The sequence below is a fragment of the Lytechinus variegatus genome, chromosome 3 (assembly GCF_018143015.1).
Source record: "Lytechinus variegatus isolate NC3 chromosome 3, Lvar_3.0, whole genome shotgun sequence".
Taxonomy (NCBI): domain Eukaryota; kingdom Metazoa; phylum Echinodermata; class Echinoidea; order Temnopleuroida; family Toxopneustidae; genus Lytechinus; species Lytechinus variegatus.
Window position 1 is genome coordinate 13,204,035 of NC_054742.1, and position 16,289 is coordinate 13,220,323.

The 16,289-nt window shown below is 34.2% G+C and overlaps 1 protein-coding gene across 1 annotated transcript; it reads right to left on the reverse strand.

Annotated features, from left to right (window-relative positions):
• Positions 1 to 4,448: 4,448 nt before the first annotated feature.
• LOC121410258 (monocarboxylate transporter 2-like) lies at positions 4,449 to 10,948 on the reverse strand. Its single transcript, XM_041602218.1, has 4 exons — positions 10,798 to 10,948; positions 9,154 to 9,294; positions 6,084 to 6,956; positions 4,449 to 5,435 (listed from the first exon to the last, which is right to left on the reverse strand). The coding sequence occupies exons 1-4, from the start codon at positions 10,904 to 10,906 to the stop codon at positions 5,287 to 5,289; spliced, it is 1,272 nt and encodes a 423-aa protein (XP_041458152.1). The 5' UTR covers positions 10,907 to 10,948; the 3' UTR covers positions 4,449 to 5,286.
• Between the last annotated feature and the right edge of the window lie 5,341 nt (positions 10,949 to 16,289).

Consider the following 16,289-nt stretch of genomic DNA (forward strand, 5'->3'; position numbering starts at 1 on the left):
TATTATGCTCTTCATGGCAGCAAGAATACAACCAAGAAGTCTTTGTCGAAAGAAACTGGTGAATCAAAACAGAAGTTTTGTCTGTTTGGAATCCATGGACTCTAGACATATTTGCAATATTTCTTCGGCACTAAAACTTAAGACGAAATTGCTATCCCGGTTCACTAATTTTCAACAAAGGCCTCCCAGCTAATTTGTGTCATTAGACGGGTATATTTTCAATAAAATTACTGTTTTAATGAATCCGTCGTGTATCGCGGAGCAATATTCACCTCTTATACAGAACAAAGGCTATAAAGCATTGGCATATGACTCTATTGACAAGAAAAAAATTCCTATTCACCCTCATACAGAACAAAGGCTTTATAGCATTGGTATATGACTCTATTGACAAGAAATATCTTCCGATTCACCTCTTAAACAGAACAAACACTTTATAGCAATGGTATATTACTCTATTGACAAGAAAAAACTTCATATTCACCCTTATAAACAAAAGCTTTATAGCATTGGTATATACAAGAAAAGAACTTTCTATTCACCCTTATACAGAACAAAGGCTTCATAGCATTGGTATATGACTCTATTGACAAGAAAAGTTCTTCCTATTCACCCTTATACAGAACAAAGGCTTCATAGCATTGGTATATGACTTTATTGACAAGAAAAATCTTCCGATTCACCTCAGAAACAGAACAAAGGCTTTATAGCATTGGTATATGACTCTATTGACAAGAAAAGAACTTCCTATTCACCCTTATACAGAACAAAGGCTTCATAGCATTGGTATATGACTCTATTGACAAGAAAAGAACTTCCTATTCACCCTTATACAGAACAAAGACTTCATTGCATTGGTATATGACTCTATTGACAAGAAAAATCTTCCGATTCACCTCATAAACAGAACAAAGGCTTTATAGCCTTGGTATATGACTCTATTGACAAGAAAAGAACTTCCTATTCACCCTTATACAGAACTAAGGCTTCATAGCATTGGTATATGACTCTATTGACAAGAAAAGAACTTCCTATTCACCCTTATACAGAACAAAGGCTTCATAGCATTGGTATATGACTCTATTGACAAGAAAAGAACTTCCTATTCACCCTTATCATACAGAACAAAGGCTTCATAGCATTGGTATATGACTCTATTGACAAGAAAAATCTTCCGATTCACCTCATAAACAGAACGAAGGCTTTAGAGCATTGGTATATGACTCTATTGACAAGAAAAACTTCCTATCCACCCTTATACAGAACAAATGCTTTATAGCATTGGTATTGACAAAAAGAGAACTTCCTATTCACCCTTACACAGAACAAAGGCTTTATAGCATATATGACTTTATTGACAAAAAAAATCTTCCGATTCACCCTTATACAGAACACTGAGTGGTTTATCCGCCAGAGCAATCTTCAGAATCGGGAATGCACTTATTAAGGGATGCTCCGGGCTGAAAAATGTTTATATCTGAATAGTAAAATTCACAAAGCAAAATGCTAAAAAAAATCATCCAAAATCGGGAAAAAAAATAATAATCCGCTTTTATATAGCGCTTAATCCATCGGAACGACGTGTCTAAGCGCTTTACAGATATAATTATTATTACCCAGGTCATCGGATTCAATCAGTCATTCCCGCACGCAATGTGTGCACATCCTCCACTCCCTGGGGAGTATTCCAGTCAGTTGCCTGTGAGGCGCACACAGTACTGGACAAGCTACAATGACTTTCACATCCTATCGGGTACCCATTTAGCACCTGGGTCGAGAGTGGCAAAGTGTGGATTAACGCCTTGCCAAAGGACGCCAGACCGTGGTGGGATTCGAACACACGACCCTCTGTTTACAAGGCGAGAGTCAGAACCACTACACCACGGCTCCTCCACATACCACCAATAACGAAGTTATTGAATTCAAAAGTTTAGCAATATTTTTTTTTAAACAGTTATATGCTCGTCGTCATGAGTGGGCTGATGATGTTATCCTCACATTCCCTTTTCATATGTTATTACATGAAATCATATAATTGTTTCATTTTTTTCATACATGTGTAAATGATGTGTCTCAATTACGATGAAATAAGTTGCAGCAATAAATAACTATTGCACTTTATCAGCTGTCAATCCAATTGTATTAGTTCTTGATACAACAATTTTGAATAATCCTAATTTCATATAATAAAATACATAAGAACAAATAGGGATGTGATATCATCAGGCCACCTAATGAATATTCATGATCATGACATGCATGCCTAGAACAGTTTCACCGGAATAATGCAAATCTTTAAAATTCAATAACTTTTTTATCCGATTTTGATCAAATTTTCAGCATTTTTCTCTGTGAATTTCCTCTATTTATTGAAGTATGAATATCTTCAGCCTGGAGCATCCCAGAAATATATGACAGCAATAATCAGATGTGTATTCAAAATTAAATACCAACATTTTCTGGAAGAAATCTATCTCATTGTTTGTCAAAGCGAACTTTAATCCTACACAGTATATCTAGTTACTATATTCCTCATTTTAAATTATTTGAATCATATACGATTAAACGCTGCTATATGTGGGCTCTTTATGCCTCACACTCTAGCAACTACTGTTTCAAGTTCGAAACAAGTTGTTTAAATACTGGAACAATAAAAAATAATAAATTGTTTAAAAGTTTAAACAACTTATTGGTAGACTGACTGACGGGCTTAAACAATTTGGTGTGACAACATATATACAGGCAATAACAGTAGCATGATACCATCATACATAAACAAACTTTTGAGGAAATAAATATCCTAATAAATTCTGAAAACATGTAAAACTGAAATTACTTCTTTACCTCTTTCTTCAAAATTGTATAAACACACATTTTGTATGAGTAACCCTCTTACTATGTAAACTACTTGTACTTACTATGTACCTTCAATGTTAATAATTTTCTTCGTTAAAACTAACAAACTATAACAAACTTTGCAACGATAAGAGCTAACTTTTGATAGATGGATGATTTCGTTTAGTTATTACTATGAAGCATTTTTCTTACCATGACAATCCATCTTCCGCAAGTGATTTTTATGTTCAATGATGTTCATATCTGATTAATTGTCAAATTTTCTTTGTTATATTTGTGTTACCATAATTATGCAGAAGAAAAATAAATCAAATCAAATCAGAGCAAGATATTGATATGATGCAAGAAAACGGGGGGGGGGGGGGACACGCATTCCTTTTTAAATATAAACTCTTTCGGTCTTCATCCTATCATTGGTCAACCAACTCGTATTACTTTGAACACAGTATCCCTTATTAAAAAAAAACCCGTTGTAATAAATGTGGAAAGTTCAAAAATGATCATTACCAGTATTTCTTACGAAACTGATTGCTATCAAAGAAAACAACAAAGGATTGGTACATTTATATACGTAAAATTACTGATGGTTTGAAAGACCTTATATACATAATACTGATTGATATTCGTGTATCGGAATTTTATTACTACATTTCGATATACAGTGCGTATCAAAAAAAGTTTACACTTTGAAAAAGCTCTGGAAATAGAAAAATATACAACATGTGGGTCATTTTTACACATATAATCTTGGGTTTGGGTCTCATCTATCCAATGAAAGTAAAAGTTTTGACAGAATGTTACACTTGAGTGAGCACTGTCCATTTTTGTAAAGCTCGCAGAAATCTGTTTGCGCAGAAATGCTCGTTTTCACGCAGTGTCAAGGGGAAAGGGCGAAATCAAACTTACCCTGCGATATATTTTTCCTACATTTCCCTTGCACTTTTAGTAAATTAAGATAAAACAGATACATTCAAGCATTTTTAAACAAATTTGCCACCAAAATTGAAATTTAAACACTTAATAAGCACAACTTTTACCCTTTTGTGCCAGCTGAATCTGAGGACATAACTGAATCTGAACAAAAGTTTACATCAGACATCTCCAGCACTTTTTCACTAAATTTTTATTATTTAAAGTGGGTTGACATTTAATTTTTCATTTAATACTTGTTTCTCCACACTTTTCCCAAGCTTGACAATGATAAGCAAAATGAAAATCAAGCCTAATTCATTTCATGTAAATCCCAGCTCAGTGTAAATCAAATATCGTCTTGATGGCCTTCGTGTGTTGGGGAGTGGGGCAGGGCGCAATGCACTCTTCGACGTGTATTGGGCAAGGAAACAAGTTAAAAAAGGTAAAATATATCATCAAATCAATTTACTAGCTTAATTCTACGTGTTATTCATGATAAAGGTTTACTTTTATTCGCATAGCTATTTCAAAGTTCTGCGCAAATCATTTTCCACTAACTTTTCAAAAGTAAGTGGTGCTCACTCAAGCGGAAATATTTTTCGATAGTTATATCGTCATTTGCTTAAATGGATCTGTACCAATGTAAAAATGTGGAAAAATCTTCAGAATATTATAAAATAATGTATAATTTTACAGGATTTTTTCAAAGTGTAAATTTTTTTTTTGATACGCACTGTATATTTAAAGAAAAAGTTTAGCCCTTCGTAATTTGCATACGAAGAGAAAAATGCACGTGTAAATACGTAAATCACGGATACTCCGGAAAGAAAATACTTAACTTAAAAAAAATCACTAAACCGTTATCGGTAAAATTGTAATGAAGCTAGGTAAAAAAACATAGAAATTTAATTAACGATATACATTAAGTCACTTTTAGAAGATTTTGTGGAAAATTATTCAAAACTATCATGGTTATCATAGTACTCTGCAAGCGCAAACATAGTCTACGTCAACATCATAATGAACAAAAAAAATATGATAATCCACAATACATCACTTAACAAAATGTATGAAATTGTCATTTTTGTAAATTATATCATCGGAGAATATTGCTGAAAATGATAACTATAATGTGTATTTAATAACACTTTTACGAACTCACTGTTTTTACAACCTGTTACTGAATTCGAGATTATAGAAATAATCGAATCACTAAAAATAATTCGTTCAAATTTGATATCATTCACACAAAGATTGTAAAAAATATTCTTCTGTAAACCTTCCGTATAAGATAGTGTTGCAGATAAATTAAAAACGGCTAAGAGTGTCCACATTACCAAGCTTCTAAAAATACTAGAATGATCGTTTGCACTCATTCATAAAGCTCACAATAATCGCAATAATTTTTTTATTTGATGTCAAATCATAAAATTGGATTTCTATATAAGGTCCCACTTCAAACAGGGCTTTAGACAAATGAAAATTAAACATCTTTGTTTTGTGGAGTCTGTTGAAACATTAATTAGTTTGCTGAGTCCCATGGAGGTGTTTCTTCCGATAACGATGGAGGAAAATGTGAAGATTGACGAGAATGAAGATGGCGCCCATCATGATACCAAAGATACGGAATACAACCATGAATGACTTCGTAGCATCAAATATAATACCTTACAAAGAAAACAAGAAAATATATAATCAATGTCAGGGAAATAGTTGACAAAAACTGACTAAGATCTATTGATACTTAAAGTGCGTTATTCATTCAAGTCTATCAACGTTCTTTGTGAAATAGAGTACTTTAACTCTTGTCTTTAGGACTACTCCCAAGAAAAGTAGTTTTTTGTTTTGAGTAGCTGATCTGGGAGAATAATGCCACTGAATATATTTTTTTTATTATTTTATCTTCTCCCCCTTCTATCTTCCTTTCCATTCCAATTCTCTTTTTCCGACTGCCCCCTGCTCTCTACAGCGCTTTTGTGTCATACGAAAAATGGCGAGTTGAACTTTAATAAATGTGATAATTTCTTTGCCGGTATAAGATCATGAAGTAATGAGGATGTTATTGTTAAACAGCAAAAAAAAAATGTTTCGTTTTTTTTCTGGGAGCACACGCATCATTTAATATTAAATCTCAGATTCAGAAAAAGATAAAAAGGGGGCAAATACTATAGGGTCTATAATTTATAGAAATCGAGTTCATCATGTTCATATACCTTTAATACAGAGATAATCGTATAGGGCCTATAAGAGTAAATATCACAAAATATAAAAATATGTTCCCATCCCCCAATCAAACACAATAATAATAATCTCACCTGCCAGTAAACCAGATAACATGGCTCCAATTCCAGAAATGAAAAAAGATATAGCGATAATCCCGGGAAAATTCTCTTCTGAGACTGTCACTGCGATGACTGCATAATAAGTAGAGGCACTTCCATAAATCCCATAACCAGCAAAGAATGAACAAATGATAAGATGGCTAAGATTGGAATATAATGGATACAACACCAACGATAGTCCTGATATGGCAACATCCATTGCATAGAGCTCTGGACTCCAAAAAGACTTATAATGCATGGCAATAGCAAGGGTGCTTCGACTAATAAAACCACCAGAAGCTGCAGCTATGGGGAGATAAACAGCCGAGGAAGGACTGAAACCAATATCAATAGCATAAGATACCATAAATAAAGCCCAACCTATAAAGACAATGTCTAAAATGATTTGACACGGCAAGAAAAAGATTGCAAAGGATGGTTCACGTCTAAGAGCTTTGATGTCGAAAGCAATCGAGAGGTATCGCAAAAGGTTGATACAACAGAGATAAAAACTGGTTTTATCTGAGTTGTCGTTTTTGCTTCTTCCATCATCATCATCTTCTTCGTCTAATTCATCCACATCCTGGCCATTTCTAAGACCATCTTGATCTGGTGTAGGAGGAGACTGAGAATCGGGAAGTTTGAAGATGGCACCGATTGGTACACTGTTTAGGAACAATCCACCTAGGCACAATAAAGTTCCTTGAAGACCATATGCTTGGTGAAGTTGGTTAGTTAGAAATGGGACTGTCATACCACCAACAAGTGATCCAAGGTAGCTGATGGAGTTTGCTGTTCCAAAGTGGTCTCCGAAATAATGGCGAAGTGAGACGAATGAAGCCTGACATATTGTAGAACTGCACACACCTGAAAAAATAATAATTACAATCTTAAAAAAACAAAGTAGGCTTATGTAAAAAATAATGTTCCCTTGGATCGAGCAAAAGACAAATATTAATCTAGAGACAAAGACATCTACAAACAATGTGAGCTATTGTAGACAATAATCTAAATGTATACCTTGATTTTTTAAAATGATATCGTGTTTTTTCTTTTTATCGCTAACCACATACTTTTCTTCTCCATCTCCCTTTATTCTCTTACAATTTTGCTCCCATGGAAGACCTGGGCCCCATGTTACAAAGAGTTACGTTGATCCAATCAATCGCAACTATGGAAAGCCAGCAAAGTCAACATAATTATAAAATGCTTGTTTGCTCAATTTTTTTTCTAGATATGAATGTATATCCATATTTTAATTGATTTCATGACAGTTTGGTGTGTTCTCCTTCGTTTACAAAGGACATTTTGCACATTTCCTGTAGAAAAATTATGACACTGGTGGATTTCCATAGAGTTACGATTAACTGGATCAATCGTAACTCTTTGTAAGACGGGGCCCATGCAGTTGTACTGTATTAGGGAGGCTGATGCACTTTCAAATCGTCTCTTTATCTTTCTTATTCCACCCTGAGTGTATATTTCCTTTGATTGTGTGATAATTATTGTAATCCTATCGAATAAATTTCTTTAATTGTATTTGTATTTTGTTTATGAATGATCCTATATTATTTTATGACGAGAAAAATGCACTTTATAAACCAACCGTTATAGACTGGTCTTATCAATATTACTGACTAAAGCTACCCCGTCAAATAGATATTTATATCAAGAAAGATGATGCATTATGTCATAAAGATGTCAAACGTATTTTGAAAAAGTGAGACGAAGAAATGGGATATCAATTTGACAGTTTTATTGACACATTATGACCAAAATTAATGACCCTTCTACTTTCATGCTTTAAAAAATAGCTTGTGATTTTTGTTCATTTGCATAAAATTATCTTGAGTGAAATAATAATGATTAACTTTGCGATTTTAAGCTTTGTAGCGACAAAACTAATTTCTTAATTTTTCTGGTTGATTTACCTATTATTTACCACCCTACGACCACTTCGGGTGTGGTAGAATTTTATCACAGACCGCGAAACCTAATCACTTGTGGGTCACGTGGGTCTAGTGTCATCCCACCGAGGAAAAATAGTCCTCCCCTTTATTATTTTTAAAAACATGTATTATGATGCAATTGTTGGACATTGATGCACGAATATAAATATACATATATATTATGTATTACACATTAATGTCGATTTAGTATTCACTAGCATATCATATTTTGATGCATTAGAATGTGACGTCATGAATATTTAATTGCGGAGATATATTAGGCAAGGCCCGGTAGCTGGGCAGTGGCATTATCCCGCGCACAACACAGAAGGAAGTCGTCGCGGCTTGTTGACTATTTTAGAGGCTGCACATTAGCTTTCGACTGTATGTTTGCAGTTGTTATTTACCAGCCGCTGATATATAGAGGCTGTTCATGGCTGCTGACCATGGGCGCAGCTGACCAGGAGACATATATTCCTGGGACCTTATTATACTAAGGGTTTTTCTGTTTTTCATTCTTCTGTTCTGTTTATGATTAATAAACACTACCCAACACATCTGCCTGTCCCTTCGCTCTCATCTGTTCTTCTCTTGTCGCCCTTGATGAGTGAATGGTTGCGGCCGACTTCGGCCCCAACAGCTTCACTCATTTTGGAACTTTATCTGCTATAATTACAAGAGTGACATATGTATGAAATACCCATTGGATTATCATCAAGAGTATTTGCAGGCCTATGTTAATCTACGAACAAGTTTTGGCATTGCAAGGATTTTGTGAAATTACCCTCATTCCCCGATTCTACGAGGGAGGTAGAGCGTATTATAGCGATCTTGGAGTGTGAAAATTAATATTTCTTAAAACTGAAATTTGGTTTTACGTTTCCTTCTACTTTAACTTTACAAATTTGTCCCAATGCCCTTGGATTTTGGATACACAAATTCATGCATAAAAATGGCTAAACACACGTTGATACAATCAGGGAAAGGTTATACTCAGAATCATCTGACATTTCTTCCATCTCAAATTGCGGATGTTGTCTTGCCGTCCCCCTATCTGCCTATGGCGCCGCGCCTTTGTTAGTCCAGTATACTGCACGCTCATTATAATGACCAACCTGCCAAAAAGAAGAAAGTACCAAGAGCCGATACAGACTTGGAAAAAGCAACACAGATGATACACAGACCAGTTCCTAGTCCTCCAAGTGTGGCTGTCTTCCTGACATCAAACTTCCTGAGAAGCAGCTGAGCCAGTGGACCTTACATGAATTTAGAAAGCAAAAAGAAAAGTTGAATGACGGTCATCATTATCTTCATAATGTCACCGCCCACCTACGACTGGTCCACGATCCGATTTTGAAACAAATCTCATTTATTGCTCATTTTCTGAAAATGTAACTGTAATTTTTTTTAGGTTTAAATTAATTGAAAGAATATTAAAATAATAATTTTGGATGACTGCAAGCCTTTATTTTGGAGTACAGTCCAGATTAGTTTCAAATCGTAGCCAAACGTAAGATTGATATGACGTCATTACGACTATGAAATTCGCTTTTATTCTTATAATGATAATAGCATATAGTCAAAGATTTGAACATAGATATTCGCGATGATTTAAAACATTAAGTAGCACCAAATTCCAATACGTTTTATTCCGCAATCGGGTCGCAGAGCAATAAGGTGGTGGCCTTATGAACTTCTAATGAAGTTAATTGCAGACTGAAGGAAGGAATAAAGGGGGAAAATAAAATGAATATGAACAAAAATAACGGTTAAGAAAAATAATAATGATTAAGAAAATATAATGGATATGAAAATTAAAATGAGAGCGTATAGGGTTGTGGAAGGTATATTTTTAGGGGATAAGGGAAACCAATATCAGTTTGAAGTTAAATTCTGCGCATGATCAGAAGATAATTTGAACTTAAATGGCATGGTAGTTTAATATCAAATGAGCATAAAGCATCAACTTTGATGTCTTGATTATTCATATATTCTTTTGAATTGTAATTTTCATTAGATCCACTGGAAAACAACAGTGCTTCAATTTGCGACTGGTATTTAATTGTTGGCCAAGTATAGCAACATGCTAATGCATTCAAAGTTTAAATGCAACAAATACCTTTATAAAGAGTGCTATTCTAGTCATCTGGTCTATGCAATTTCTGCATCCTGCTTTGACAGGCATGCTTACATAAAATCTTGTGTTGAAATTTGACTATGCTAATAGAGGAAAGGAAAGGTACTACGTCTTAACCAATATTATGTAAATTTTACGGTAACGATGATCATGAAGTCGACCTGTGCTTGCTGGCTATATATACGACTGGGCCTATTGAATTATAATCACATAGTTTGAATTCAATTCAATTGAATGTAAAATATTAAAATGAAAGGAGAGTAAAAAATGAATATATTTATTATAACAATAGGCCTTTAGCAAAATGGCACAAGACCTCTCTAACAGCAAGGCCTACAAGACATGGCGGACAACGTATATAGATAAGAATTTCACAGGCCCAAATTCGTGACATTATTAAGCAGCACATACATAACGTAGGTCTATAATGTGAGATTATGAACTTATGTAAATGTATTGGCATGTCTTTCAAATTTAAGATATTTGACTGAAATGTAAAAAAAGTCCACGGACCTATAAACATTGAGTAAAAAAGGGTTTTTAATTGTATAAAGTCACTTTGTACACTCATCCACCGGCCCGTTGAAAAACGACATCCAGAGAAGCAGTGTCAAGAACTTACATGCCATATAGTTCATGGTGATCTGAAGTGAGAGGAGAAAACCAACAGTAGCATAGCTGATGTTGAGTTGAACGACAAGAGCAGGAATTATTACCCCGAGTGATTTCATAATACCTTGTTGTAAAAGATGGTTTACAAACTTGGCAAGGAGTACAACATTTGAGGAGAACGCCATTTTGATGGACACTGACCACGAGCTTCACGCGATGCCATATTGTAAACAATATTATTGTAAAAAAAATTATCACAATGGTCAGCTGGATAGTGCTTTGGAAATAATTATATCTCGTGAACACTGTGTCAATAGCGATGCAATAAAACATCTTTGACCTGCGCTATAGGTACACAGTGATCGACCTGGTTACAATTTGGTCACACTTGGTCGTTTTTTCTGAAAACTCTGCAGGTATAGAAAATATGCATTGCTATAAACGTAATGGTAAATGATAAAAGATTTATAGAACGCAGAAACTATTCACTATTGTGTATGACGCTCCTTAAGTCCCCCTGGAATCGTAATGGGTAATATACATTTGAATAGGGTTGATAGTACATCTTTTATTTTGATTTGATTTATTGTTTTCTTCTGCATCCATAACATTCGTATACTATATTTTTCATAACATAATAAATATATGTTAGAATTTTTGGCATGAATCATAAATAAAGAGTACTAAAAAATAATTCCAGACAAAAATGATTAACTATATGATATTCACAATTTGCAGAAGGATTGTCATCATAAGCAGATTGCTTGAAAAAAAGACAAAATAGGTGAATAAAAATAAAGGAGTTTCTTCTTGGAAACCACACATTGAGGTATCATGTTCACGTATAAGACATCTTAATATTAAAAAAAAAATGAAATTCATTTTACCAAAATATACTATGATAACTTTATATAATAGTCTTGTTTTGCCACATTGCTGTCCTGAATTGAAATGTCATATGGAGTAATACATTTCATTCACATATAAATAAGTTATTTTATTGCTAAATAGTGATAAGACTGATTTCTAATGCTCCATTTAATACCATACTAATGAACTGTTTGTTTTTAATTCAAAAGTTTTAAAGATAAATGATTTGACTGATGAGTGTGGCTATTTTTATGTTAAACTATATAGAATCAATATACTTCCAGAAATGTTCAAAACTTTCTTTAAAACAAACGACTCTCATCGTCATACCTAATCTAACCCGCAAGAATAAAGATTATCGCTCATTTCTAGAACGTAAAACCACATCTCAACAATCGATCATTACGACTCAATTGTTAAAAATATGGAATAACTTATCAGAAGACTTTAAGGAATACCCATGCTCGACAGTCACTAGATTTACAAGAAAACTACAAGATTTAAACCACTTACCTTACCTGTTTTATGTAACTATTTTTCATTGTATCTCATAAAGGTCTTGTTTTGGGCCCCCTGAGATAAGTTCTTACCTTCTTCAGGGGTCCACACCTTATGTGTTAATGCCTTATTTCATTGTACATATCGTTATTGTTTTTACACATGAAGGTCAAATCAATGAAATGAATGAAAATGCTTATCCGGGCCGGGGGGGGGGGGGGGTGATGAGCAATATATTAAGCTGAAAATTCTTTTTTTTTTTTTGGGGGGGGAGGCACCTCACATCAAGGGCGATGTATATGGGGGTACATAAACATGTACACATCATCGACTTGGTGATGACACGATTTCCTTTCCGATGGTTGTTTTAGTGGTTTTAATTGTGACCACTGAGTAACAGTTTGACTGACCATTAATAAGCGAAAGAGCAAAGTGAGCGAGCAAATTACTGATTGGTGTCCAAACTTATTTCTTTTAAAGCCAAAACGAGAAAACAGCTCTTAATGAAAATTCAGTTACTCATTTCAGGTGGGAGATGTCATAACTATTAAGAATAAGGATGTCTTAATTGACTTAATGTAAAAATACATTATTGAAATCATTTTTAATTTACAGAGAAAATATAATTTCATTGAATTTTTACTACAAAATAAGATGAGCTGCATTACAGAGCAACAAGTAATAATGAATAAGTACAAAACTCAATGAAATATTACAGTTTAATTTACTAACCAATTAGAGGAATATATCGTCACTTGAAGAAAAGAAACAGATTTGAATCAACATGCCTATCCTATGATCTGTCAACACCATCAATTATCGTTTCAATAATTTTCTCCACTTGCTTTGTAGATATTACGACGGCCGCCGCCATTAAACTGGAACAGAATTAATTCGTTCTTTCATAAATGTTATTATTCATGCGCATAAATCAATCCATATACAGCTGTGATTTGCAATATAGTTTATAATTCGATAACTTGTGATTTTATAACAACGCTTCAGTGTGGAGCGTTGTGGCCCAGTGGATTAGTCTTCGAACTTTGAAACAGAGGGTCGTGGGTTCGAATTCCAGCCATGGCGTAATTTCCTTCGGCAAGAAATTTATCCACATCGTGCTGCACTCGACCTAGGTGAGGTAAATGGGTACCTGGCAGGAATTTATTCCTTAAAATGCCACCGCGCTGTAAAAAGGCTGCGGGGCTAAAGCCATGCAGGGTAATAATATCCAATTAAGCGCATAGGGGAGCATTTGGCAGTGATATGCGCTATATAAGCATGTTGGTATTGCGATTATTGTTATAATTCCTATTCCAGAGCTATAACACACATCGCGAAAACGTGCAAATCGATTTCATACTTTATTTCATACAGCATCGTCATGAGCAAAGCATGCGTTTGGAGGGACCAGACATGGCATATGGGAAAACAGTAGCCGCGAGCGAGCAAAATTTTCACATTATAACTGAACTGAATCTATTACCAAATAACGTCAAAATACATAGATAGGCCTACAAGGTAAATTGTCATATACTTCATTGGTAAAAGGAGTCCACAAAAATAGCAAGTATGACGTGGAGTCCCTATGCCATACATAATCATCAAAATTATAATTTTGTGACAGATTTTGACTTCATTTGCAAAAATTAATATAAAATATGCCACCTCTTTTCCTTTGTTTTCTCTCCTTACATGTCTTTAAAAAAAATTGTTCGTGACAATTTTGGGGGTCCCCCAACTTCTCCAAGCCCCCCCATCTGTATACCAGTGATATCATGATCGGTCTCCTTGTACATTTTGCTTCTCCCTATAATGGCATAATGTTTGATGGAAGTGAAATAAATAAATTTGAATTTAGCTCACGTTTTGCGCTCACCTCAAGTTTGTAGTAAACGTATATAGCCTCTCCACTGATTACTTACGTATTTAACAGTGCTTTCCCTATTCGGGTCAGTCCAAAGCGAGCGAAAAAAACCCCGCTATTTCATGAGAATCAAACTTTGAGATAGATTTTCACATAATATTCAGAAAGTAATATCATAACTTATCATGGGCGGAAATCTCTCCGCAAAGGTAGGGGGACCACGGGCTGGAAAATCTGACAAGCCCCCAATATATATATATATATCACCCCAAATGTCACGTAATTTCGACCAAAACAAATTTGACAAGCAAAAAAAAAAAAAAAAAAAAAAAAAGGTTATCACCCCCCTCAAAAGTAAGGTCATCTCGTCTATACATGTTGTATTTCGATTTGAATAATGTATTTCTTTCCATCATAAAAGACCAAAAATAGTAGGGGGACATTTGATATTGTGTCCCCCTACTATTTTTTGGTAGGGGGACGCATCCCCTCTTACACTTTTCTTTCTTTCCTCCTTTCTTTTTTCTGTTCTTGGTTGTAGAACTTTTTGGGACCATGGCCCCTGCCTGTTACGCCACTTGTAAAATACATTGTCTACCCCGACCACAATTGCATTCACACTAAGATAAAAATGGTCCATGAACTTGGATCATCTTGTCAATCTTTCTCAAATATTTCACTTACACATTTGTGTATAAGAACTTGACAAATAAATCAAATCAAATTATATTGATTGAAAAATCATATTTATTCATAAATCATGTAAACAGAAAATAAACGACATGAAATTAAATATACGTATTCAAAAGATTCTACCAACTTCAACTTGGTAAACAAGCTTTCTTAAGCCAAAACAAGACAAATTTATACCTGGAATCTTTGATTGGGAAAGTCAAAATCCCCCCAAAATAGGCACAGGCTTACCTACAAAATTAGAGATAGGAATAAACCTCAAATAATTTATTTTATGATAGTCCTCAACTGAAAAAAAGGATCAGCCCAATAAAGATATCATAAAGAAATGCAAACAAAATGATCATTAACAACTCGAAAACAAAAGTTATGTATTTTAAGAACCAACCTAAGTTACATAATGCAATGGCAGTTAATATCAATATATACATGGACAGTAAACAGTTGCTGTCTCCAAAAGTGTTAATTTTCTTGGTGTTATAACTGATGAGCTTTAACCTTTTCTGAACATCAAATGAAAATTTGAAGTAAGGTTTCTAAAAAGATAGGTATCCTGTATAAATTGCATGCTGCTTTGCCTGAGAAAGTAATATTTATGTTGTATAATTCACTTATATTAACCTATCTCAGTTAGAATTTGGGCCAATATTTATCATAAGCTAAAGCCAATTCACGTTCTGCAGAAAAAAAAACATTAAGAATTTGCTCATTCTCCCACTATCAAGCCCCATTTCTTCAAATTTTCAACCATTTTGTATGATATTCACAATGTGCAAATTGCGATTCTAATGTACTGCAAATTTAATAATTTTCTCCCTACGAATATCGATGGACTGTCTGAGTTTAACTCACATTTTCATGCTTACAATACCTGATCCTCTCAGAAATTCCACTATTTTGAAGGAAAAAGAAAAGAAAAACTTAACTTGAATTCTATTCGTCAAAGTGGCCCTCGCATTTGGAATGTCATTAATTCTGATATTGCATCTATCGGTAAATTATTATGTAAACATTCAAGGTGAAGTACAAGTCCACCTTTATAGCAGGATATGTACTGTAAATTGAAATTAATAGAACCGTATGTGTGTTTTGTGTATAAGTCTCTCTGTCTTGCCAATAATATTCTATCTAGTTTTTAATGTACATTTCAATTTCCCATGTGTATTATTACCTTTCTTAGTAGCTCATGTGCATGGATGCGCATTTGCGTGCGGTGTGTATGTTTTTTTTTCCTGAATTTAGATAGTTACATTTGTAAGTTATTTCATTCTACCCGTCCTCACTCTTTCTTCTCGAGGCTCTCCTCTCCTGTCTCCAGTTTCATCTTTTCGATTTACCTCCTAGCCCTAACGTCTTCTTTTAATTCTATTCCTTAAACTTCTGCCCTCTACACTTTCTTCTCTGCTATTCTGCTCGCTGATAAATTTTTGCACTGTATATATATGATTTACAGGTGATCTATGTCTCACAAGCTGTGCTTTTTAATACATCACTTCAGTTCTGCGTCTTGATTAAAGTGAATTCATTGTTACTTAATTTATGACATGTATAATGTTTTCGTACAATTGAAATAAAAT